Source organism: Notolepis coatsorum, assembly GCF_963971535.1.
Source record: "Notolepis coatsorum genome assembly, chromosome: 11".
NCBI lineage: Eukaryota > Metazoa > Chordata > Actinopteri > Aulopiformes > Paralepididae > Notolepis > Notolepis coatsorum.
This window is the reverse complement of record NC_140175.1, coordinates 91496465-91524104: the sequence shown is the minus strand read 5'-3', so window position 1 is coordinate 91524104 and position 27640 is coordinate 91496465. Positions and strand designations below refer to the sequence as shown.

At 42.8% G+C, this 27640-nt stretch overlaps 1 protein-coding gene across 1 annotated transcript in view; it reads left to right on the top strand.

Moving 5' to 3' along the window:
- The window catches only part of nop14 (NOP14 nucleolar protein homolog (yeast)), a 62943-nt gene continuing 35303 nt past the window's right edge, over nt 1-27640 (top strand). Inside the window, exons 1-13 of the mRNA XM_084324224.1 lie at nt 1-108; nt 1062-1244; nt 1938-2072; nt 4386-4527; nt 6772-6917; nt 11991-12125; nt 14352-14474; nt 17113-17247; nt 20738-21074; nt 22663-22793; nt 24141-24226; nt 24560-24695; nt 24931-25032. Of these exons, the coding sequence (XP_084180350.1) occupies nt 1062-1244; nt 1938-2072; nt 4386-4527; nt 6772-6917; nt 11991-12125; nt 14352-14474; nt 17113-17247; nt 20738-21074; nt 22663-22793; nt 24141-24226; nt 24560-24695; nt 24931-25032 (1791 nt within the window). The 5' untranslated portion in view covers nt 1-108. The remainder of the gene's footprint in view (nt 109-1061; nt 1245-1937; nt 2073-4385; nt 4528-6771; nt 6918-11990; nt 12126-14351; nt 14475-17112; nt 17248-20737; nt 21075-22662; nt 22794-24140; nt 24227-24559; nt 24696-24930; nt 25033-27640) is intronic.

The following is a 27640-nucleotide window of genomic DNA, read 5'->3' as shown; positions in this document are numbered from 1 at the left end:
TCCCACAGTCTACACGCTGAACAACGTGGATAGAAGATACATACATGATTCTCTTTAAATACTTATATCCATATACTTTTTGAGGGGTTCCCCCTACTCGATTTAATAGTAAGTTCTCGAGGCGGCACCTTCACGCGTTGTTGTTGATATTTTGCCTTGCTCCGATGTCATCATAACGTTTGCTAACTTTAGCAAGTAGTGTTTTGATAACAGTAAGCTAGTCAGACCCACCGTGTAGACTGCTGTGTGTCACATTATTCCAGTGAGAATGTATCATTTAGCTCTTGTCTTTGTCTTATTTTTATTTATTTTTTATTTTTTAATCTCTCCATCTATAGTATAGTTATGGACAGTTATGGAATTCTGGGCTAAATCGTATCTTAATAAAAAAAAATCTCAGATGAGGGTCCCATGGTCTGTTAACTATGAATTATACACCTGCATACAACCCATATAACTGTATGATAGCATGTACAATAATGCTGTATATATATCCGTCCACGTCTGTCTTTACATACCTGCATATAATCCTTTTTACATACTCTATCTCTATATATCCCATACCTACTCTTACTAGTTAGTTACACTGCTGGCTAGTATGACTTACTACCATAGTGTCTTTCCTGTATCACTGTACATATTAATACTACAACTCTGTACATACATCTGATTAGCACTATACTAGTAGTCTAGTACTAATATATACATCTTATATCCAGTTTAATCACCTGTACATTGTACATTACTATTGCACTTTATTGTTACATTTGCACTGGATGCCAAACATATCTGTGTTGCACTGTACTTGTGCTGTATTATGATAATACATTTGAATCTAATCTAATCTATTGTAATTTATGGACAGTTATGGAATTCTGGACTAAATCATAATATCTTAAGCAAATTAATCTCAGATGCGGTCCATGGGCCCAGGTCCATGTTCTGTTCACTCAGCTGTGGGGGTTTTACTTTTGACATCACAAGCTTGAGAACCACTGCTAGGAGAAGATGCTCCCTTTGACATGTTGACCACTGACCCCGCTGTCCTGTCTTGACACTAGATGGGGAAGCCGCAGAAAAAGAGGAGTGTTGCGGACAAGGTTCGTAAGGCCAAGACCTCCACCGAGATCAAGAACAACCCGTTTGAGGTGAAAATCAACAGGAAGAAGTTTGATGTGTTGGGGAGGAAGACCAAACATGACGTGGGTCTGCCTGGCGTGTCCAGATCTAAGTCCATTAACAAGGTAAGGGTGTGCTGGTGGAGAGTGCATCTGTGAGCAGGGCTTGGTTGACACCGATTACTAGGTTTGGGTACCGTTCACATTTGTACCAGTACCTGTACCAATTGGTATCGGTACCCAATGGTAACTTTTTTTGGGTACTTAACTCTCTGTAATAACAAAAGTACCGAAACTTGGTACCGATTGATCTAGCATGAATCGATACTCGGTAGTACCAATGCAATTTGGTCAGACTCAGTAGTACCCTTAAGAGTACGAGTTCGGTACCCAACCCTACCCATTACCTGATTGAATTTCGATTCACGAGGTCCCGATTCAATTTAGATTGGAATCTATTTTATATTTATTCAATTTAGGCCTGATGGCTCTGGTTTCAGGGGACCAGCACTTCTGCCATTGTTGTCAAAAGATGTAATTTGGTCAACTTGAGTTTCCATAGTAGTTCAATATCACTTACCCTTCCTGCCGAGTTGTTGTATAGAACTTGTAAGTGTCGGCTGAATGACTACATGTAAATGTGATGTGGTTCAGCAGAAACTCAGTGCATAGATTTAAATAATCAATCTGGGGATTTCTAGAATCTATCCAAAATTTGAATTATTTCATATATAGATTTCCTTTCGATATTTATTTTCCGACCATATGAGTGAGTGAGTAAATTGAAAGAGAAGTCACGAAGCCTCTTGGTCCCCACAGAGAAAGGAGACTCTGCTGAAGGAATATAAACAGAAGGACAAGGTGAACAAATTCATCGACAAGCGCTTTGGAGAGTATGACACCAACATGGAGCCAGAGGAGAAGATCCTGCAGAGGTTCGCCTTGGAGAGACAGGTGAGCCAAGTCATGTTGCGTCTGGGTTATATCAGTGCAGATGATGGAGGACATTCTCATGGGCTCACATAGCTGTTAAATCACGTACCTGGAAGATCATGGAAATTTAGATTCATAAATTATTTGGGGAAGTCGCGGATTGTCAGGGGATTTCTCAAATGGGCTTCAGGACTCTTAATGCATTTTGCAACTTGTTTCACACATTCATTATATTATATGTCGTTTGTATACATTTTACGGCATCTTTTCCACACTAAGGCCAACTGTAGTCACGTATTCAACAAACTATTTATGCCTTTAGATCTCTTCTGAGCTTTGAAATGACCATGCACCAGGAAGGAGTCATTGAAGTGCTCTGACATGGTCATGGAAAGACACAGAATAGAGGCCGAGAACCCTACCATGGGCTACCGTTAAAAGGCTATTTGCCTTATTGACTTCGCCCACCATATTGATTAGGTTTGATGCAATGTGAGGTACGGATGTTCACGTCGATGTTAAAAACCTAGCTGTAAAATACCACTTCAAGAATTGAAACAGTCGAAACAACAGGCAGAATACACTATCGGAGTCGAAACAACAGGCAGAATACACTATCACAGTCAAAACAACAGGCATAATACACTATCGGAGTCAAAACAACAGGCATAATACACTATCGGAGTCAAAACAACAGGCAGAATACACTATCAGAGTCAAAACAACAGGCAGAATACACTATCAGAGTCAAAACAACAGGCATAATACACTATCGGAGTCGAAACAACAGGCAGAATACACTATCAGAGTCAAAACAACAGGCAGAATACACTATCAGAGTCAAAACAACAGGCAGAATACACTATCACAGTCAAAACAACAGGCATAATACACTATCGGAGTCGAAACAACAGGCAGAATACACTATCACAGTCAAAACAACAGGCATAATACACTATCGGAGTCGAAACAACAGGCAGAATACACTATCACAGTCAAAACAACAGGCATAATACACTATCACAGTCAAAACAACAGGCAGAATACACTATCACAGTCAAAACAACAGGCAGAATACACTATCGGAGTCAAAACAACAGGCAGAATACACTATCACAGTCAAAACAACAGGCAGAATACACTATTTGAATTACAAGCTCATGATCACTTGACTCTCCTCGCTGTAGTCTTCGTGTTTTGAAACATGGAAGTGAATTACCGTCGTCATCTGGGCCCAGGAGTTCAAAACTTTTAATCCTTATCTGATTGGATCAGATTTGGATTTTGGGTAGTTGAAAACCAAAAAACAGGATTAGGATCACTTTGATATCTGATCAGATCAGGAAATCAAATCCAAGCTTTAATCTGGATCAAATCTTCAAAACGGGTAGTTCAAACCGACAACACAGGATTGGGATCAGTTTGATCCCAAAAAACTGGATTATCTTTATCCCACCAGAGGGGTGGATTTCCAGTGGATTACCAGAGCAAAATGTACTATACAATTTATTTAAAAATATGTTTCAATATAAATAAGATGGCAAAGTTTGTTAACTGAAATAATACACCATTTTTAGCCTTCATGGCAAATCAATTTTATTTTAAATTCTTTGTTCACATTTGTGGTGGCCTATTTTGTTTTCAACCAAATGTTGATGACATAAATGTTTATGCTCATAAAGGTATCACAACAAAGATTGTCAATCACAAATGTAATTTAGATGAAAGAATAATGTTCTTCAACAAAAAAAAATGTCCATCATCTGTCATCACCTTCAGCAAACTGAAACCTCACTTAGAATTCAGCTCCGCAAAGCACGCCTGGTCCCTGGATGATCAGATGCCTTTGAATGAATGTGTTTTTGTTGTTACCCTAGTGGGAGTATTCTTTTTAATGACAATTTCATTATGATCTTATGTCCTTTATGTATTTAACAATATAATTAGACATTATAGATGTCTCTGCAATGTGGTCTCTTGTCTTCCTTGTATTCTTTTTCATATCCATGGAGATCGGTAGGATTAAAGCACTGATATTCAGGATCTACCGGTAGTCATCTTGAAAAGTCTGAATCTGGATCAGGGTGATCCTATCCTGGATTGCTTTGAAATACCGGGACAAAATCTGGCCGAGTTGTCTGATCCTGGATCACAAAAAAGGGGATTTAAAAATCTGATCGGATCAGATAGGGATTAAAAGTTTTGAACTCCTGGGCCCAGCTCATTGAAACGCGTTCATAGTGATCTATGAAAACAAAGATGGTGGCTTGCTGCTGTGTTGATGTCCCCTTATCAACAAAGATAAATGAGGTTAACTATCTATTTATCCTTCAGCGCAACCATGACAAGAAGGATATGTTCAACCTGAATGAGGAGGAGGAGCTTACTCACTACGGCCAATCACTGGCTGAGATGGAGAAATTCAATGACCTAGGAGACAGTGACAGCGAACCAGAGGAGAAAGGCCTTTTGTCTGGTGGGTGTAATCCTAACTACACACGCATGCATATACACACACACACACCACATCTCTCATACACAGACACACACACACACTTGAGTCAGTGGTTCCCAAAGGCTGCTCCAGGGTTCCTGGGGGTCCCCTCGAACCAATCAATAATATGATGTGACCACTTGCTAATGTATTTTCATTAATTGTATGTGGATCTAGCCATTTTGGACAAAGTCCATTTATTTAGGCCATATTCCTGGTATTTGATGATGGATTCTTCACGTTTACATACGAAGATGATGAGACGAAGTTGTTTGCTTCACTGTCTCGTTTTTATTAGATAAGATTAGATTCAAATGTATTGTCACCGTACAGCACAAGGTACAGTACAACGATAAGAGTGCAAATGTAACAGTAAAGTGCAATAGTAATATACAATGTACAGTTGATTAAACTGAGTATAAAATATATAAATACCCAATAGTACTGAGTAATAGTGCTAATTATACCTGGTCAGACTATTGCACTCTGTTGCCTTTCTGTTGTCAAAATGTGCACAGATCCCACTATACGTCATCATCACTGTTGTTGTTTACTCCAAACGGAAAAATGGGTCTCTTGATAAATCAGGGAGGGTGAGTGAGTAGAGGAGACACAGGAGAGAAGGTTCTGGAGGGATGTATAACAACAGGCTTACACGTGGTCCCAGAGGCAGAGGGTTGAACCACTAGGACCGTCTCTGGTCACTGGGGGAAAGCCTTTTCATTATAAACTTGTTGAATTTTTATTTCAATTAATTTATTAATCAATTGTATTTGACAGCGATTTTCTTCAAGTTTAAACAACATCTCATACATAAGCTCACTCCACAGCCTCCACTGGAGTAGGGCCTCAACAAACAACGTTTTGATTTAATCTATTGATTTATTGAAACGATTAATCGGGTTATGAATCGCACAATTACTCAAGTGGCTTTTATTTATTTATCAGCTTTTAAATTTAGCTTGTTTTAGGCATGTGGTAACTAACAAAGACAATAAAGATGAATACTTCTTTAAAAAATGTGTCTTTTAATAAACTTTGCTGGCGATTAGGCTACTAATGATGAGATAAATAAGAATTCCAATAATAATAATAATTAAAAAAAAATTCTATAGCGCCTTTCAAGAAACCCAAGGTCGCTTTACAATCAAGAGTTTTTGTCCATTTAAAACCAGGGACCGGTGAAGTGCAAAAAAAGAATCGAGTATCTGTTTTTTCTTTAAACCAAGGACAGACAAAGTAACAGAAATAAAAACAATCGACAAAACAACTACAAAAGAAAAGGTGTATTTTGTGCATAGCATTCTGGAAGGTTTTAAAGGAGCTGAACTTTAAATAATTTCAAAGACAAACACAAACTAAGCGTTAACAGACTTTGGCTACACATCAAATGGCTTCAACAACAGGCCATGGACGTGCATCATAACATAGACCCAACTAATCGATTATAAAAAAGTAGTTGCCAACTATTTTTATAATCGTTAGTTGTCAATTCGTGCATTAGTTGTTGCAGCCCTAGCCACCAGTATCCCTCACCACCACAGCGTTCTAGAACCACTGGTATCAGGGTTTGCACAATGTCCTTGAAGTGCTTGCCTTAAAGTGCTTGATTTTTTACAAAAACTAAGTTGAGGCCTGGAATTCCTTGAAAACAGCCAATTCTTTTAACAAGGTGCTTAAAAAGTCCTTGAAATTCAAATCAACCATTCACATTGAATGTTTTGTTCATCCATGATCAAATTATTCTGAATCAAGAAATCGTTTTTGTTGTTCTGTTTTAATAAAATCTGACGAGTCGCTGTCTCGTGTGCAACTGCTTTTCCTCATTTCTTCGCGTGTGATGCTCTAGCTGGCAAGCAGGCCAAGAAGATGCTTAGAAAAAACTGCATTTAAAAGTGAATTGTATCCTTCGAGTGACATCCTTGAAAATGAAAAATAGTGCTTGGAAAAGTACTTAGAAGTCCTTGAATAAAATTTTGCAATGTCTGTGGGAACCCTGACTGGTATAAATATGTTGTATTGTTAGTTGCATCCCTAGCCACCGCCACTGGTATAAATATGCCATGATGTATTGTTGAAATTCCACACCGACTAGTGAACATATAAAGGTTCCCGGCTGAGTTTAACGATTTGGCGGTCGTGGGTATTTGTCATGTCGTTACCTAGATGGCAGACATGGTGTTTAAGGATTGACTTGACTGACAGCACTTGTCTCTCTCCCTCTAGCTGAGCTGACCGCCGCCCACTTTGGGGGAGGAGGGGGTCTGTTGAGGAGGAAAGGCCCCGGGGAGAAGGAGGGCGGGGCGGGGGGCAAGGCCAAGTCCAGGCAGGAGCTGATCGAAGAGCTCATCCTGAAGTCCAAGCAGCAGAAGGTGAGCGCACACACGCACACACACACACATGCACACACGTGCACTAGGGCTGGGCGATTAATCTATTGTATTGATTAATTCGAATTAGGGCTGACCCCTATTAGTCTAATAGTTGACTAATCGATAGAAAGGAGCCGTAGTCGACTGCCAACCTCTTAGTCGAATACAAACAAATATATAATAAATATATATATACCGTATATATTATTATTATTATTAAATAATAATAATAATTTTAACCATTCTTTCCAAAAGAAAAGAGGCCTAGAAGCGTGGCTAACGCTAATGGCACGCATACCAGAGGCTAACTGCCTAAGAAAACAGGCACAGAGGCACTGAAAGAGGATTTCACCCGTCTAATGAACACACTAGACTAGACAAATATCAAGATGTATCCATCAGTGGACCAATTGCATGCTTTTGCAGAGGACAAGAAGCCTTCCGTAGACTCCTTCAGACATTAAGCACCCCCACAGCCCAAATGGAATGATACATTTGATTTATTTTTTTAAATTATTTAAAAAAATATATATTTCTTTTCAATATATATTTTTTTCATAGTCGACTAATAGTCGGCTAATTTCGGCCAATCATAGTAGACTATCCAAATCCTTAGTCGGGGACAGCCCTAATTCGAATGAATGATTTAGGACGATTTTGAATTTTTTTAATCGATATATAAATATATATAAATAAAAATTAATCTTTTTCTAGAGTCACCTTTTATTTGACAAAAGGTGATGTTTGGTGAAAGATAGATTTGCACTTTATTTATTTTTTGATCTACTTTTTCTCCCCATTTTCTATGTTTCTCCCATCCCAATTTCGTATTATCCAATTATTCCCTCCCCTGTCTCGAACGTTGCTAGACTATTCCTCCCACTGGTCGGCTGCAATGTGGACCAAGCCTTGCATCACGTGTCCCCTCCGGTACACGAGGAGGCAGCTGTCGCATCTTTTCACCTGCACAACGCGATCTCCCAGCGGCGAGGAGTAACGCGTGGGAGGCTCACGCTGCCCCCGTTGCTTCCTGATTCTGCTGTACAGGCGCACCAACCGACCTGTAGGAGTCGCTGTCCACAACGTCCGATCCCCACCCACTGGCTTTCCCACCCCCTAATACTGCCAATTGTATTAGTATGAATGACCAGCCAAGCCGGAAGCAACGCAGAGAGCTGGGCTCGAACCCAGCATATCCTGCGTTAGTGGCGAGCGCCTTGCCCACTGTGCTACTTAGCCACCAGATTTGCACATTATTAATCCCAATAGGGAAATTCATTCTTGTTTGATGATCAAGAGGCACCTTTTATTTGTTTTAAGTGAAGTTTGGTGAAAAAGCAAGTTATTGCACTATTAATCCCAATAGGGACATTCATCTTTGTTTGATCAAGAGTAACCTTTTATATATAAAAAAATAATTTAAGTGAAGATTGGTGAAAGTTAGGTTTGCCCTTCAATCCCAATAGGGAAATTCATCTTGGTTTGATAATTTTTTTGTGTCAAATAAAAACAAAGGTAGCGGTCAGGTGGCGTAGCGGATATTGCGCTTGTCACCAATGCAAGAGGCTGCGGTCTCGACTAGCGGAGTCAGCATTGCCTTGGCTTGGGCTGATCGCTATACTAACTCGTTTGGCTGGGTTAGGGGGAGGGAAGCCGTGGGTGGGAAACTGGCGTTGTGGACAGCGACGCCTACAGGTCAGGTCTGGGCGCTTGCTCAGCGGAGGCAGGACTTGAGGAAGGCAGCGTGACCTCCCACGCGTTACACTTCACCAATGAGAGCCCTCGCTGCCAGGTGAGAAGAGAGCCACTGGCTGTCGCCGCACGTGTCGGAGGAAGTGTGCGGATACTTCAGGGTTCCCTTGTACCGACCAGTAGGAGAACATGCGCACAACAACCAGGTAGGGGAGGGGGGGAATTGGCACAACGACTAAATTGGGACGGGGAGAAAACAGAGAAAAATCGGAGAAAGAGATGTAAAAAAAAAAGGAAAAAAGGTTATTTGAATGATTTCCTTGGCGTTTCTAGTTTTCAAGAGAGAAAAAAATCCATTAAAATCGGAAATCGGATTTATTTTTATCTGAGATTTTATTTTTAGGCCATATCGCCCAACCCTAACGTGCACGCACACACACAGTCCCTACGTCTGAGATAGATGATATTGTTAAGGAGGAGAGTTGTGGCTGGATTGGAACATATTGAGATATCATCATAATCGTGTCCAAATTCAACATGTAAAGGTTCATTCAGATAAGATAAAAGGAATAACCCCCCTCTATTAAATGTTAGTACCTCCCCTTAAATCAAGGTGGATCCTCTTCTAGAAATGGGTAATTGGATGAGATATGTTATATGTTCTGTTACATGAGATATGTTATATGTTCTGTTACATGAGATATGTTATATGTTCTGTTACATGAGATATGAGATGTTCTGTTACATGAGATATGTTATATGTTCTGCTACATGAGATATGTTATATGTTCTGTTACATGAGATATGTTATATGTTCTGCTACATGAGATATGTTATATGTTCTGTTACATGACATATGTTATATGTTCTGTTACATGAGATATGTTCTGTTACATGAGATATGTTATATGTTCTGTTATATGAGATATGTTATATGTTTTGCTACATGAGATATGTTATATGTTCTGCTACATGAGATATGTTATATGTTCTGTTACATGAGATATGTTATATGTTCTGTTACATGAGATATGTTAGATCAGGGGGGTTCTCAAACTTTTTTATACCACGACCCCATTTTATTTAGGAATTTTTTTGGTGACCCCACTTAATGTATCGCGTAATTTCAACATGGAAATAAGGAATATCAAAATAAAAGCACACGTTGTTTAGAAAATGAAATTACAGCACTATGTTATCAATTAAATGAATGAATATTATCAACAAAAGCAATGGAATTGTTTCTGTATACACATTTATAAAACGAGGCATATTTAGCCAAAATATGTTGCCAGAACATGAAAAGAAAATGCGCTCATGTGCGCTTTGGCAGAGATCCGCTTCTACTCTGAAAATCCGCCCTCACAGAGGTATGTTGATGCAGCAAAGGGGACAAACTTTCTCAGCGCAGCATTACACAACACTGGGTAGTGGGTACTCGTTCCGGACTGATATCCAGAACTTTGCGAGGGCCTGTCCAGTGAACTTGACTTTCAGTAGCTCGTCACACGAAAGATCATTGAACGCCTCCTGGCTGCATTCTGTTCCTACAAAAAGCCATCAAGCTGCGAGTAAATACCCCCAAATCTCCGCTGATTATCCTGGAGTGCCACTAACGGAGTTTCCAGCTCATTATCAGCACATTTCTCTGCCAATGTGTTGTTTTTGTCTGCAAGGAAAATTCGTGCTTCTTCTCAGAGTTAACAACGGCGATTTAACACTTTCAGTGCCAGCCATGCGGTGCGCCTTACCCCCCTTGAATGCCACCACCCACTTCACTGATAGAGCTCTCATATTTGCAAACACAAACTATGTCTTAAATTATGTGTCTAATCTGGCCGTCGCTGATCAATGACTTGTTTGCAGTCAACATTGTCGAAACGGATTGTTTTTTAATCGGTTCATTTCCGTTTTATACCATTTTGAAAAACGCTTGTCTTTTGAAAGTTTCAGGAAAATATAAAGATTCTGTGATAATCGCCCTTTACTGGAATATTCTGGAATACACAAAAAACGTTGTAATTTGTCGGCCTATTTATGAATCGTTTTCAAATAAACGCTAGATTATCGATAGTATATGTGTACTTATGCACGCTATAGAAGCGAGCTGAAAAATCTATTATCTCATTTCCTGATCAGCACACACACACACATAGGGCCTAACAAAATTAATAGTTGGTTTCAGGTTGGTTGTCAGTTTGGCCATGGGTAGGTAGGGAATTTATTTTATTTTATTTTTTTATTTTATTCTTTCCCACGGCGACTATGGATAGGGAATTTCTTTATTTAATTAAAATGTTCACAACAACATGGATGCATGTACTCTGCCAGCATGTTTAATATCCATAATACTAAATGTTTGACTAAGATTTCTATGAAACTTTATTAAAAAAAAAAAAAAAACGGATTTCTTTTTTTTATAATTTTTTCTAAAAACTCATAAAATATATTGGGTCGCACCTAAATCGGCAGGGTCGGTCGGCAACCTGAAACCAACTATTAATTTTGTTAGGCCTAGGGCACACGTTGATATCTCTGTGAAAAAAGCTCTGATTATCCTAAGACTGGTCAAATAGATTCCTTACCTCAGATCAGATGTTCTCCAAAAAGTTTATTCCAATTCCTGATCGCCATTCCAAATATCGATCGCGTTTATTGATCCAACGCTGGGTACTGGAAATATGTATTCCACGCTATTCTGGTGGTCGGCAATGAATCCGATCCTCTCGGCTGACTTGCCTGAGAAGTAAAATGAGGAAGCTGGATTCCCCCCCCCCCCATGTGTTTCATTCAATCCATTCCAAAGGGGTGCAGTACCACAGGGAGAGACGATAGGGGGCGGTATTTTCCCAATGGAGCTCAGAGAGTTTGCAGCACTAACGTGAGGCTAGATTGATGAAATATGAATTAAAATTGCTAATAAAAAAAAAAGCAAGATATCTCGTCGCTGGCACTCAAAGTGTTAATACTCTGCCTCGAGATCAGAGACAGAGCCCATTTCATCACGGCCAACCAGCAACGCTTCTGACAACAAACCTATCCATTGCGACTCCAGGTTACACACAAAAGACCAGACCCCCCTCCTGCGATTATAAATGCGCAGGGTGTAGTGAGATGTGTATTGGAATACGTGTGTCGGCCTCCATTGATGAAGGGGCGAGAGTCGCGAGACATGGCAAATACACACAGCTGCCGGGTGGAAAACTCGATCAGAGTTTTTTTTTGTCGCCAATGCGCTGCCACCTACCCGCGACCCCACTTTTTGAGAACCGCTGTGTTAGATGTTCTGTTACATGAGATATGTTAGATGTTCTGTTACATGAGATATGAGATATGATGTGAGTTCTGGTGATTAACCGCTTGTTGTTGTTCCTCCCTCAGCGAGAGCGCCAGGTGCAGAAGGAGGAGTCCCACGAGCTCACGGAGAAGCTGGACAAGGACTGGAAGACAATCCAGGCCCTGATGGCTCACAAGACCCCCAGAGCAGAGCGGCCCGTCAGGGAGGAGAAACCCAAGGTACCGGCACCACTACCTACACCACTACCTCCTTACTGGAAGTAGACAGATAGACTGACACCACCACCTACACCATCTTACTCAAAGTAGTCAGATAGACTGACACCACCACCTACACCATCTTACTGGAAGTAGACAGATAGACTGACACCACCACCTACACCATCTTACTGGAAGTAGACATATAGACTGACACCACCACCTACACCATCTTACTGGAAGTAGACCGATAGACTGACACCACCACCTACACCATCTTACTGGAAGTAGACATATAGACTGACACCACCACCTACACCATCTTACTCAAAGTAGTCAGATAGACTGACACCACCACCTACACCATCTTACTGGAAGTAGACAGATAGACAAACACTACATTAAAATGTATTGTCTTCATACAGCACAGGTACAGTACAACGAAAAGTGGTTTGGCATCCAACCAGAGTACAAATGTAACAGTAAAGTGCAATAGCAAATGTACAGCTGATTAAACTGGGTATAAAATATATAAATTAGTACTACTGCCATACTGTGTAATAGTGCTAATCAGATGTATGTACAGAGTTGTAGTATTAATATGTACAGTGATACAGGTATAACGTTATTTTGTCTATATATCCATCTGAATCTTTTCACCAGTATTGGATGAAAATCTCTTAAAAAAATATATATATTTTTTTCTTTTCAATTGACGCTTTTCAAATTTGATAATATTAGAGACACAATGTTTTCACATGATAACAGCAATATATGGTTACTGGCCCATTTTCTATCAGTTGGGCAGTTTGATGTTGAATTGTCTTTCTGATGCAAACAGGCTGCTATTCACAGGCCCAGTGTTTACAGGGCTTTCTCCAGGATGTTCAAACATGATGGTTCTGAGTCTCATCTAGGGGGGCTGTGCTGAGTCATCTAGGGGGGCTGTGCTGAGTCTCATCTAGGGGGGCTGTGCTGAGTCTCATCTAGGGGGGCTGTGCTGAGTCTCATCTAGGGGGGCAGTGCTGAGTCTCATCTAGGGGGGGGCTGTGTCGTCCAGGAGGCAAAAACATAATTGCAATAAAGAAAACCATTTTCTGTAATTTCCTGCAACATCATTTCAATAAAATAGCAAATGCAAGGATAAGTTCCATATAAGTTAAGTTGTTTTCTTAAGTACAGTGTATAAGGTTGCACAATAGTTTAACGTTGACCATGAAAACACACGCCACATGCACACAGTGGAACAGAGGACCGAGCAATTGCGTATAGGGAGGTGTAGTGGTTACGTCATTGTAGTTTCCGGCCGGTCCACCTCGCTTGAAATTGCCATGTATTTCCAATGGACACATTTCTAAATCGTCTCGTTTAAAACAAAACAAAGCATGAACATTGGCATGGTGTACCTTTCTGTGCGTATTCATCCACAATCTATAGCTCAACATGAAACAATTAGCCATTAATAGTAAAATAATGATGTAACATTTTATTTAAACCAAAAATGCTTAAATAATAATGTTAGTGATAGAAGGGAACCCATTTTGTGCAAAAATGGAAATCTTGCTAATGTTCATGAGGCAGAATTATTACAATAGCCGATAATACATTTTCCCAATGATAAATCCCTATACGGGTGGACCGTGCAGGAAACTAAAGTGACGTCAGACTACACCTCCCTATTAGACAATGATGTGTCTGTTTCTAAGCTCAAATGTATTTTTGTTTTTAAACACATGGTGGGGCTGACGCGTTGTCATAGCAGCGGTGCCCCGATACCGTTGTTTAGGGGAAACCCTGGGGTTTGCTGTTTCTGCAACCAAAATGTGTCCTCACTCAAGTTTGGATTCTGTATGGATTGCATTGGAGCTGTGGAGTGACGCCACAACTAATATAGTTGAACCCTTAAGACAAAGAACCGCAGATCACACTTAACTATGTACTCACGATTTCATAGACATTCTGTGCCGTTTGGAATGTGAATGCGCTGCCTGACCCTGAAAGTGCCCAACCGCTCCTGTCTTTTTACTTTTTAAATCGGAACAATCTCTTTAGATACTGGGAGTTGAAAACACCTTCATCTCACAAAACTTAAAACAGACTCATACGTCACGAGAAAGGACTCAATTATCCATTAAAATCATTGCCCTATTCCCTCTGTCCTCCCCCGCGGTACGAGATGAGATGGTTCTGCGTCGGCAGTCGGTGACGGCTCCCCTTTCCCCTTGTTCTCTCTGCGTGGTGTTTCAGCTGGATGCGTACGACATGACGGTGAGGGAGCTGGTCTTCGAGATGAAGGCCCAGCCGTCTGAGAAGATGAAGACCCCGGAGGAGTCGGCCAGGGAGGAGACGGAGAGGCTGCAGAATCTGGAGGTTTGTATCAAACGCTTTCGTGATTTCATCTCCATGTGAACGGATCCCCTGGCTCATCGGGGCTCGGGAAGCTGACGTCATTGTCACATTTAATTTCTGGTGCCAAGTTGGCATCTTTTGAAGGATCACTTCGGTTGACTGTATGTTAGGCTCTCGTAGCCGTACCTCTCTCTCTCTCCACACTACGTAGCCGCACCTCTCTCTCCACACCAAGTAGCTGCACCTCTCTCTCCACACTACGTAGCTGTACCTCTCTCTCTCCACACTACGTAGCCGTACCTCTCTCTCCACACTACGTAGCCGTACCTCTCTCTCCACACTACGTAGCTGTACCTCTCTCTCCACACTACGTAGCCGTACCTCTCTCTCCACACTACGTAGCCGTACCTCTCTCTCCACACTACGTAGCTGTACCTCTCTCTCCACACTACGTAGCCGCTCCTCTCTCTCCACACTACGTAGCTGTACCTCTCTCTCCACACTACGTAGCTGCACCTCTCTCTCCACACTACGTAGCCGTACCTCTCTCTCCACACTACGTAGCTGTACCTCTCTCTCCACACTACGTAGCCGCTCCTCTCTCTCCACACTACGTAGCCGTACCTCTCTCTCCACACTACGTAGCCGTACCTCTCTCTCCACACTACGTAGCCACACTTCTCTCTCCACACTACGTAGCCACACTTCTCTCTCCACACTACGTAGCCACACTTCTCTCTCCACACTACGTAGCCGTACCTCTCTCTCCACACTCCACACTACGTAGCTGTACCTCTCTCCACACTACGTAGCCGCGCCTCTCTCTCCACACTACGTAGCCGTGCCTCTCCACACTACGTAGCCGTACCTCTCTCTCTCCACACTACGTAGCCACACTTCTCTCTCCACACTACGTAGCCGTACCTCTCTCTCCACACTACGTAGCCGTACCTCTCTCTCCACACTACGTAGCCACACTTCTCTCTCCACACTACGTAGCCGCACCTCTCTCTCCACACTACGTAGCTGTACCTCTCTCTCCACACTACGTAGCCGCTCCTCTCTCTCCACACTACGTAGCCGTACCTCTCTCTCCACACTACGTAGCCGTACCTCTCTCTCCACACTACGTAGCCGTACCTCTCTCTCCACACTACGTAGCCGTACCTCTCTCTCCACACTACGTAGCCACACTTCTCTCTCCACACTACGTAGCCGCACCTCTCTCTCCACACTACGTAGCCTCTCTCTCCACACTACGTAGCCGCACCTCTCTCTCCACACTACGTAGCTTCTCTCTCCACACTACATAGCCGTACCTCTCTCTCTCCACACTACGTAGCCGTACCTCTCTCTCCACACTACGTAGCTGTACCTCTCTCTCCACACTACGTAGCCGTGCCTCTCTCTCCACACTACGTAGCCACACTTCTCTCTCCACACTACGTAGCCGTACCTCTCTCTCCACACTACGTAGCTGCACCTCTCTCTCCACACTACGTAGCCGTACCTCTCTCTCTCCACACTACGTAGCCACACTTCTCTCTCCACACTACGTAGCCACACTTCTCTCTCCACACTACGTAGCCGTACCTCTCTCTCCACACTACGTAGCCGTACCTCTCTCTCTCCACACTACGTAGCCGTACCTCTCTCTCCACACTACGTAGCCGTACCTCTCTCTCCACACTACGTAGCTGCACCTCTCACTCCACACTACGTAGCCGTACCTCTCTCTCTCCACACTACGTAGCCGTACCTCTCTCTCTCTCCACACTACGTAGCCGTACCTCTCTCTCCACACTACGTAGCCGTACCTCTCTCTCTCCACACTACGTAGCCGTACCTTTCTCTCCACACTACGTAGCCGTACCTCTCTCTCTCCACACTACGTAGCTGCACCTCTCTCTCCACACTACGTAGCCGTACCTCTCTCTCTCCACACTACGTAGCCGTACCTTTCTCTCCACACTACGTAGCCGTACCTCTCTCTCTCCACACTACGTAGCCACACTTCTCTCTCCACACTACGTAGCCGTACCTTTCTCTCTCCACACTACGTAGCCGTACCTCTCTCTCTCCACACTACGTAGCTGTACCTCTCTCTCTCCACACTACGTAGCCGTACCTCTCTCTCTCCACACTACGTGTTATTTGGTGTTCAGGCATCCAACGATTACTTGCCTACTGCCCCACCGATGTATGCTTTTTTCTTCTTTTTTAAATAAAACCCATTTAGTTTGTAAAATACTAGTCGGACAACGTTATAAGTGTTATAAAGTGTCTGCAGTTTATAAGTCTCTAGTCGCAGTACAGAGTAGCTTAAGTTTCACTTTCACTGAGAGATTTAACTTTGCATGAAGGAGAGAAAGGAGGCTCTAGAGACGACGTGACAGGTTACACAACGATGGCAGAGGATTTTGAAATATCTCTGATTAAATCCCACAGCAGCTCGACTGGAGAGGAGTTCAGAAAACCAGTCCAGACCAGCAACAGAATGTTTGCGCTGTGTGCTAAATAAGGCTGCAGCTACATTTGAACCGTCATTGTAATACCAGTGTTGTCATGAGTTTATTAATCATGGGAGATTCCACATCACCGTGGCAACCCTACTCCTGAGGTGTCCTTGATATTCTCCCCCTGGGGTCTTTGTTTCCAGACGGACCGGCTGAGGAGGATGCTGGGAGACGCGGTGCAGGACAGCAGCACACAGAGTCGGACCCACCTGTCAGCTGATGACCTCAACGACGGCTTCATCCTGGACAAGGAGGACAAGAAGACGCTGGCCTATCGGGTACAAGCAGACGCCATTTTATTTCTGGATTAGATTATAGATTCAAATGTTTTTTTTTTTTTTTACCTTTTATTTAACCAGGCAATCAATTAAGAACAAATTCTTATTTGCAATTATGGTCTGGCAAGAGACAACACCTCTTGAAGGGAGGGGGGAGGGCTGAAAAGGAATTCAGGATTAAACATTTCCGACATACAATATATGTTATTAGAATATAAATATACACACAACAAGCAATATAGCAGTGAGAGGGACAACCTCACAGACGGGGATGTTACTGGGTTGAGAAACAGTTGCAGGAATCGGTGAGAATGTTCATCAGAGAGTGCTTGAATGTTGACTTAAGGCTTCTACATGCTACAGCAACTTCAAAGCAACTTCAACACAACATCAGCGCGATTTCACCGCGGTTGTTTTAGAGGGTCTTGTAGACTGTGTTGTGAGGATGTTGCGTACCTTTCACCCAAATCTAACCTAAACAACTGTTGCGTTGATATTGCGTAGCAGTGATTGGTTGGTTAGCGAATGGGGGCGGGGCTGTCATATAATAATATTGGTCCCGCAGAGAATACCATCCTCCATTGTTGTAGCCAGCCAGCTAGCATTGAACTTGATGCTATTCAATGCTCTATCATACCCAACTAACGTTAATGCTATTCAGAATTTATTAACATAGCTACAACAACACACAGTAACGTTAATATAATTACATGCATCATTGTTTACAATGAACGGACGGTGGGGCAGTTCGAAAGGACTGGACACGGACAAGTTGTATATTAAGTAAGGGATAATGTATAGCTACGAGGTCATTGTCGCAAAATAATTGACCGACACGGAGTTTAAAATACCGAGCCGCTTCGGCGAGGTGTTTTAAACGTCAGTGAAGGTCAATTATTTTGCGACAATGACCGAGTATAGCTATACATTATCCCGCTTATTACATGGCTAACTTACTAACAATATACCTAATTCATTTTACATCGACTCGCAACACTGGTTCTGGCTGTGTTCTGGCTCCGCTCGTCGCTCCGCCCCCTGTCATCACCGGCAGCAGAACACCGGTGTTCTGCCGAATTCTACTACCTCCTCGAAAACTGCTGCCGTAGCGCGAATCGCCTATATCTTTTGACAGCTGGGTGACGTCACCCTATAGTTCACTCCGAACTCCAACAGGTGTACCGACATGTTATCATCTACAAATACATTCAGCTGCAAAGCCAATTACATGCAAATATTTACATGCTTATACAGTTCAAAAGGTGCAATGAAAAACATATGTTTAAGATATTGTTTAAGATATATCAACAAGACTCAACATGACGTTCGTCAGCAAGGTGGCAGAATATTGTAGAGTGAACGATTGTGGGTCATGCGCCAGAATTCGAGGAAGAGTAGAATTTTGCAGTACACCGGCAGTGTCTAATTGCACTGAAACAGTGTGTGTCAGTGGGCTTGATTGCGAACAGCTGCGCACTGCGGTCATTATTGTCCCACAGCGGTCATTATTGAAAAATAATGACCGCTGTCGGGGGCTATTGACCAATCACAAGCAAGCATTTCGGCGAATGTGAAAACGCCATGTAATAATTTTATATAATAACAGGTAGTTCGAGCTGCATTTTCGTGCCTACAACCACAGCCACAGGGATATATCCAGCTTTGACGAGCTCTCTCTCCTCCTGCCGATTAAATTCAGCAGCTCTTCCTCGACCTCGAGTGCCTGTAGCTGCCAGCTAACGTTAAAACTAACCTAAAGTTACACAAGCAGAATACATCACAAATACTTCCGGTCGGGGGATTTCAAAATAAAAGAGCGACGTCTAAAAGCACCGGAAATACGTTTATTTTGTACATTATCTAACGTTAACACGAACCTAAACTAACTTTAGTTAAACTAACTTTGCGCGTCGATGTTGCAGAACCATAAAGGCAGAGTGTCTAAAACACTGTTGCTTTGTCGATGTTGTGGTGCAGTTGCTTTGAAGTTGCTGTAGCATGCAGAGGCCTTTAGGCATAAAGGTGACCAGTTTGAGAGATTTTTGTAGGTTGTTCCAGTCCCTGGCAGCAGCAGTATTGTAAGTACAGTGCAACGGAAATAAGTTTGGCCAGAATGAAATAAAAGTTCTAACCAAAGTGCAATAGTAACATGCAATGTACAGGTGATTAAATATAAAATATATAGATATTAGATATAAAATATATAAATGAGTACTACTGAGTAATAATGCTAATCGGATGAATGTATAGAGTTGTAGTATTAATATGTACAGTGATACAGGTATAAAGACACTATGGTAGTAAAGCATACTGGCCAGCAGCATAACTAGTAAGAGTAGTATAGTATCTACAGATATGTAAAAAGGATTATATGCAGGTATGTACAGACAGATATGGATAGTGGATATACATATATTGATAGATATATATTGTACATGATATCATGCAGAGTAGTTATAGAGAATGATTATATGCAGGTATATTCAGACAGATATGGGTATATACTGTATGCAATAAATATATAAATACGGTATATACAGCACTATTGTACATGCTATCATACAGAGTTATATCAACGAGTCTACAGTATATTACATCACGGTGTGTGTGTGTGTAGATGAAATGTGTATAGATTAGAGGTGGGCATAGATTAATTTTTTTAATCTAGATTAATCTATCTGCAATCCTGGATTTAATCTAGATTAATCTAGATTAAAATGGCTCAAAAAAAGAAAAAAAACCTGCCGAAGGCATTCAAAATATGTGTGTTCTACCCAAATAATGACCAGAAGTAAGTCCTTACTTTTTCTTTCCTCCTTATGTTTCTCAGGCCAGGTGGCCCATTACACCATGAGCCCATCTCCCGTTTCCAAAATGCATTACAGACTGTTTGAAAAGCTGTTTTGCTATGATAATTGGTAATGAAATATCAAAATAATGTTCAATAAGATGTACTTGTGTTTAATAAGTTGTTTTATTCAGAAGTTAACACAAATAAATAATATTACCAGTACAGTACAGTATCTAGCACACTCTCAGGAGCAAAACAGAAAGAATCATTTCAAACTTGAACTATGTGACATGGTTTGAATCAACTGCTCCAGTGGAGTTGCTCAGTGGCCAATGGTGTCAACTGTGGTTTTACTGGGCAGCTCCCAGGTGTGAATGGAACTGTGTGAATGTGAAGCAGGGCGTTCCTGAAAAAGAGCATCTGTGCTCAGAGAACCTACCCTGGGTAAATAAAGGTAAAAAAAAAAAAATGTAAAAAAAAGATTTTTTTTTTATTTTTATTTTTTTTTTAGATTAATGCGTTAATTATATTATCGCGCAATACTAGTATAGCGTTAACGCAGCACGTTAACGCCGTTAACGGCCCAGCTCTAGTATAGATGGATTCTTAAAATGAGTGGCATTCCCCTATTAATGACTGTTGGAAGGTTTGTTTCTAAAGTAATACATGATGTGTTCCCCTCTCTTGCTCTCTTTCTAGGATGGAAAGTGGAACTTAAATGAGGGGTCAAAGAAAGATGAAGACGAGGAGGAGGCTGAGGAGGGAGAAAGTGGTCAGGAGGAGGGGTTGGAGGTAGAGGGGGATGATGGAGAAGAAGAAGAAGCAGATGGCGGCGATGAGGAGGAGGGCAGCGGGGATGAGGAAGACAGCCACTCTGACCTGGACTCTGAGCGAGAGAGCGATGGGGAGGAGAAGGGAGAGGAGGAGGAGGAGGAGGAAGGAGAGAGTGGTGCCAAGCCTCAGAGCTGCCTCAGTGAAGAGGAGAGGAAGGCTGAGCAGGAGGCAGCTAAAGCAGAGCTACCGTACACCTTCACTGGTAACTACTGACTATAATGTACACCTTCACTGGTAACTACTGACTATAATGTACACCTTCACTGGTAACTACTGACTATAATGTACACCTTCACTGGTAACTACTGACTATAATGTACACCTTCACTGGTAACTACTGACTATAATGTACACCTTCACTGGTAACTACTGACTATAATGTACACCTTCACTGTTAACTACTGACTATAATGTACACCTTCACTGGTAACTACTGACTATAATGTACACCTTCACTGGTAACTACTGACTATAATGTACACCTTCACTGGTAACTACTGACTATAATGTACACCTTCACTGGTAACTACTGACTATAATGTACACCTTCACTGGTACTGATTCACGTATTGCCAGGACATCTTCATTCTGGACTCCCTAGGAAGTCTGGAGGTCAACCTTTATCTGCCCTGGAGATCTACTCTACTCTACTTTTCCAGAATAGATATTTTTTTGTCAATGTCATCACAAAGATGCATGTGCATTTTGGCAACAGAAGTAGAGTTTTGGTCAATCAGTCTTTTGGGGGTTAATAGCCTTGCATAGTTGTTAATAGCTGGTAATGTGCTTTGTTAGAAAATGCTCACACATGCCAATATTCATAATCAATGTTTGCAAACCATAAAAGTGTCTATTCGTAACATTACAGATATACGTTGACTTGACATGTTATCAGGGAGGAGGGTCTGTGTTGATCGATGACCTCTCTCTCTTGAAAGCAGGCTGCTTGTTCTCCAATGGAAAGCATGTGCTGCTGCGTCTCCTATGTCGAGCTCCACCCTCTTTTCCTGACCTTCTCACAACCGTCGCTTTCCTCTGTCAAATAAACCCCCAAATGATCTTATCATAAGCAACTGGGTCAAGCTACAAGCTTGGATGATATAGATTACAAGATACAAGCTACTGGGTCAAGCTACAATCTTTGATGGTACAAATTACAAGCTACAAACTACAAGTTTGGATGGTACAGATTACAAGTAGGGATGCTCGATATTGGCTTTTTTACCTATACCGATATTGTCCAACTCTTAATTTCCGATACCGATATCAACCGATACCGATATATGCAGGGTTTCCCCCCCAAAAAACTGAATAATTTCAGGTAATTAACATTACATATCTCTTGTTGTGGAATTAACACAACATTATGCATACTTTTGACAATAAATAAAATCAGAATTTGTTCTTACTTGCTTGCCTGGGTAAATAAAGGTTCTAGAAATGTAAAAAAATATATCCTTTTTTTATTTTGTTTGTTTTGAAAACCGATACCGATATTTTCCGATATCACATTTTAATGCCGATATTGGCCGATAATATAGGTAGGCCGATAATATCGGACATCCCTAATTACAAGCTACAAAATACTGGGTCAAGCTACAATCTTGGATGGTACAAATTACAAGCTACTGGGTCAAGCTACAAGCTTGGATGGTATAGATTACAAGCTACTGGGTCAAGCTATGAGCTGGCAGAGCTTGAGATGGGTCAGTTGTGGGCAACATTGGGAGCTCCATAATTAGCCTCTTATTGGTGTGTTGTTTCTCCCCCGTGTCCACGCCTCTCTCCAGCTCCAGAGAGCTACGACGACCTGAAGACCCTGCTCCACGGACACTCCCCTGACATCCAGCGCCTCATAGTGGCCAGGACACAGAAGTGCAACCACCCCGGTCTGGCTGTGGGCAACAAGCTCAAACTACAGGTACAAAGACGTCACACTTGCATACCATACCAACCAACATGTTGTCCTTCTGGTGCTGATATCTCTCTACTAATGAGAACGGGTAAAAGAGTTTTGTTTACGTGACGTATATCAGGCAGACGGGGTCCCAGCAGACCAACAGATCAGAGTCTGTTCCTCCCGCCCTCCACAGGGGAGTTGACCTATTTGCAAACAAAACACTACGTTCAGATTTAGAGTTCGTACCCCTCAGGTCCACTGGTAGCTAAAATTAGGATGGATCAATTAACCCTTTCACTGCCACACGACAGAAGGTTAACCCTTTACTATCACACAACCGACGGTCGCCATCGGTTGTGTGATAGTAAAGGGTTAACCGGCTGTCGTGTGGCAGTGAAAGGGTTAACCGGCTGTCGTGTGGCAGTGAAAGGGTTAACCGGCTGTCATGTGGCAGTGAAAGGGTTAACCTGTGTATTGTCGCAGTGAAAGGGTTAAGATAAGATCAGATATTCCTTTAATGATCCCCTTCGGGAAATCGGGGCGTCATAGCAGCATGTGGGGGGGAGGGGGGGGGGGGGGAGGTACAGGTATGGGAAGGGTAATAGCAGAAAGACACAAATATAGGCAATATAATTAAATCTGAATATGAGAAAAAATAAACAGTGTAAACAAAGGTGCAGATGAGGGTCTGTATGCCCTATCAGTTTTATTATACCTTACAATAAATGTAGGCAATAAAGAATTTTAATCTGAATATATATACTATGAGTAAAAGTAAACAGTATACACAAGGTGCCCTAGCTGGCATGATATATAGTCTGTGCCGGTGTTGGTGCTTAACCCTTTCACTACCACACTACCAAATGCTTAACCCTTTCACTGCGACAAGACAGAAGGTTAACCCTTTCACTGACCCATGGCAAAGGGTTAACCCTCTCACAACCACACTACAGAAGGTTAACCCTTTCACTACCACACTACAGACGGTTAACCTTCTGTATTGTGGTAGTGAAAGGGTTAAGAATCAGACACACTTAGTGGTCAGAGTCACATTCCTAATAGTTCTTGAGTTCTGCGGCTGAACAAACTAATCTGAGAAAAAAGTCCAGGGAAGCCTCTGAATGGTGTGGCTTTTTTCTTGTAGCATACATTCAAAATGTTGACACAAGTTGACGCAAATAAGGAGGTCTGCGGTTGGTCAATTAATGTCTGTCACACTTTTTATTTGTTTTAGGGGGTTTAGTCCTTAACCACTTTTCAATAGTTGCGTCGCCGGACGTTAGAAATCTATCTAATTGGCTGGCTTCTTCTGCGAGACTATTGTCGGTGTCATAATAACCAACATGAACTTTTCTCTGTCTCTGCCAGAAACTCGTTGGGTTCCTGTTGGAGTACGTTGGCGAGCTGGCTACCAGGAGACCTCCTGAACTCGGCACCATAGACAAGCTCATACCGTGAGGAGGAGTAGTCCCAGATATCATGCCGGCTAGGGCCACCTTGTGTATACTGTTTACTTTTACTCGTACTCATAGTATATATTCAGATTCAAATTCTGTATTAACTATATTTATTGTAGCGTATAGTATAACCGATGGGGCATACAGACCCTCATCTGCACCTTTTTGTTTACACTGTTTATTTTTCTCACATCTTTATATTCAGAGTTAATGTAAGTATATCCCCAGGGGAATTATTACTCACCTCTCTCTCTCTCTCTCTTCCCCCCCCCCCCCCTCACTCTCTCTCTCTCTCCCCTCCCACCTCTATCTCCCCCTCCCACCCACCAGTCAGTTGTACACTCTGTGCCAAATGTTTCCGGAAGTATCCTGTAAGGCCATGCAGACCACCCTGGGGGACAGCGCACACGACATGGAGGAAGTGTTGGAGGTCAAAGGGCGTGCTGCCTTCCCACCTCTGGACATGGTACGCAATCCAAGTCTTTCTCTCCATGCTGTACATCCACTAGAGAGAGAGAGAGAGAGAGGGGGGGGGGGGGGGGGATGACGTGCACAAAATAAAAGTTAATTGGTTTAGATATAGGCTTAAAACATGACAGTGAAACTAGCCCATTCATCCACTACGTGGCATCAAAGCACTAGATTGCTGTATGAAAACTGTGTGTGTGTGTGTGCGCGCGCGCGTGTGTGTTTTCCTCCAGCTGGTCTACCTGAAGGTGACGTCCTTGCTGTTCCCAACCTCCGACTTCAGACACCCAGTCACCACGCCTGCCCTGCTCTACATCAGCCAGGCACTCACCAAGGTACACACACACACACACACACACACACACACACACACACACACACACACACACACACACACACACACACACACACACACACACAGCCCTCTCTGTGTGTTTGTTCTGGTGTCTAAAAAGCTGTCTCCACTGACTCTCTGCCGTCTTATTTTCTATCATAATGCTCCTCCGTCTGCCTCTCTGTCCTGTGTGTTTCTCTCTCTCTGTGTCTTGTGTGTTTCTCTCTCTCTGTGTCTTGTGTGTTTCTCTCTGTCTGTCTCTGTGTCTTGTGTGTTTCTCTCTCTCTCTGTGTCTTGTGTGTTTCTCTCTCTCTGTGTCTTGTGTGTTTTTCTCTGTCTGTCTCTGTGTCCTGTGTGTTTCTCTCTGTCTGTGTCCTGTGTGTTTCTCTCTGGTTGTCTCTGTGTCTGTGTGTTTCTCTCTGTCTGTGTGTTTCTCTCTCTCTGTGTCTTGTGTGTTTCTCTCTGTCTGTCTCTCTCTGTCTGTGTCTTGTGTGTTTCTCTCTGTCTGTCTCTCTCTCTCTGTCCTGTGTGTTTCTCTCCGTCTGTCTCTCTCTCTGTGTCTTGTGTGTTTCTCTCCGTCTGTCTCTCTGTCTGTGTCTTGTGTGTTTCTCTCCGTCTGTCTCTCCGTCTGTGTCTTGTGTGTTTCTCTCTGTCTGTCTCTGTGTCTTGTGTGTTTCTCTCCGTCTGTCTCTCTCTCTGTGTCTTGTGTGTTTCTCTCTGTCTGTGTCTTGTGTGTTTCTCTCCGTCTGTCTCTCTGTCTGTGTCTTGTGTGTTTCTCTCTGTCTGTCTCTCTCTCTGTGTCTTGTGTGTTTCTCTCCGTCTGTCTCTCTGTCTGTGTCTTGTGTGTTTCTCTCTGTCTGTCTCTCTCTCTGTGTCTTGTGTGTTTCTCTCCGTCTGTCTCTCTCTCTGTGTCTTGTGTGTTTCTCTCCGTCTGTCTCTCTGTCTGTGTCTTGTGTGTTTCTCTCCGTCTGTCTCTCTGTCTGTGTCTTGTGTGTTTCTCTCTGTCTGTCTCTCTGTCTGTGTCTTGTGTGTTTCTCTCCGTGTCTCTCTCTGTGTCTTGTGTGTTTCTCTCCGTCTGTCTCTCTGTCTGTGTCTTGTGTGTTTCTCTCCGTCTGTCTCTCTGTCTGTGTCTTGTGTGTTTCTCTCCGTCTGTCTCTCTGTCTGTGTCTTGTGTGTTTCTCTCTGTCTGTCTCTCTGTCTGTGTCTTGTGTGTTTCTCTCCGTCTGTCTCTCTGTCTGTGTCTTGTGTGTTTCTCTCCGTGTCTCCGTCTGTGTCTTGTGTGTTTCTCTCCGTGTCTCCGTCTGTGTCTTGTGTCTGTTTCTCTGTCTGTCTCGTTAGCCTGTCTGTCCTTTTCCCTTAAGAATTATCCTCTGTCGAGCCCAGCTCTCCGCATTGCTATCAGCTTGGCTGGTCGTTCATACTAACACAATTGGCAGTGTTAGGGGTGGGAAAGCTGATGGGTGGGGATCGGACGTTGTGGACAGCGACTCCTACAGGTCGGTTGGTGCGCCTGCGCAGCAGAATCAGGAAGCGACAGGGGCCGCGTGTCCCTCCCACGCAGACCCCCGCCGCTGAGAGATCGCACTGTGCAGGTGAAAAGATGCGACGGCTGCCTCCTCGTGTACCGGAGGGGACATGTGATGTAAGGCTTCGTCCACATTGCAGCCGGCTTGTGGGAGGCATGGCCTAACAGCGTTCGAGACAGGGGAGGGTAGAATTGGACGATACGAAAATTGGGATGGGAGAAAAATTTAAAATGGGAGAAAAAAAGTAGATACAAAAAAATTATCCTCTGTTTGCCTCTCTGTCAGACCGTCTGTTTGTTTGCCTGCCTGCCTGTCGGTGTGTTTCTCCTCATCAGTCTCTTTGCCTGTCTGTCTCTTTTTATCTGTGTGTTTCTCTCACTGTCTGTCTGTCTGTCTGCCTGCCTGTCTGTGTGTTCTGTCCATCTCTTACCAGCTAGCTTTTGAACTGTCTTCTTTCATGGGGTTTCATCATTTCCCATTCTGTTTGAATCCAATCCTCTATCCCCCCATGAGTCAGTGACCTGTGTGTGTGTGTGTGTGTGTGTGTGTGACTGCTTGTGTGTGTGTGACTGCTTGTGTGTGTGTGACTGCTTGTGTGTGTGGGCGTGTTATCTTTGGATCAGAGAAAGTGGGTTGTACACTCCTATAAACCAAAAAGTCTTTAATCATACTGGCCTGTGGTGGCTGGGGTTGTTTTCCCCCATCCCATGCTAGCACCTTGTTGTGTGCGTGTGTGTGGGTGTGCACGCCTGGCATCATCATATGCTCGTGTTGTCAAAAGCAAGCCGTACATGAATGTGGCGTATGGTGTAAAAATCCCAGGTCTCTTCATGCATAACGAGTTGAAGTTACTCTGACCAATGTTTTTGTTTATTTAAATGTGTTTCCCCTCTAAAGGCCTTGTCCAGACGAAGGCAATTTCGGTTGTATCCGTCAAAGTATTTTATCGTATGCAGTGCACCTTTCGTCCACACGGAACCGCATTCTGGGAGCCTGAATACGCAATTTTCTGAGAACTGGTCCCAGAGTGGACAAATCTGAAGACGCAATAAATGAATCAGTCAACGCCACCCTTGCGTTCCC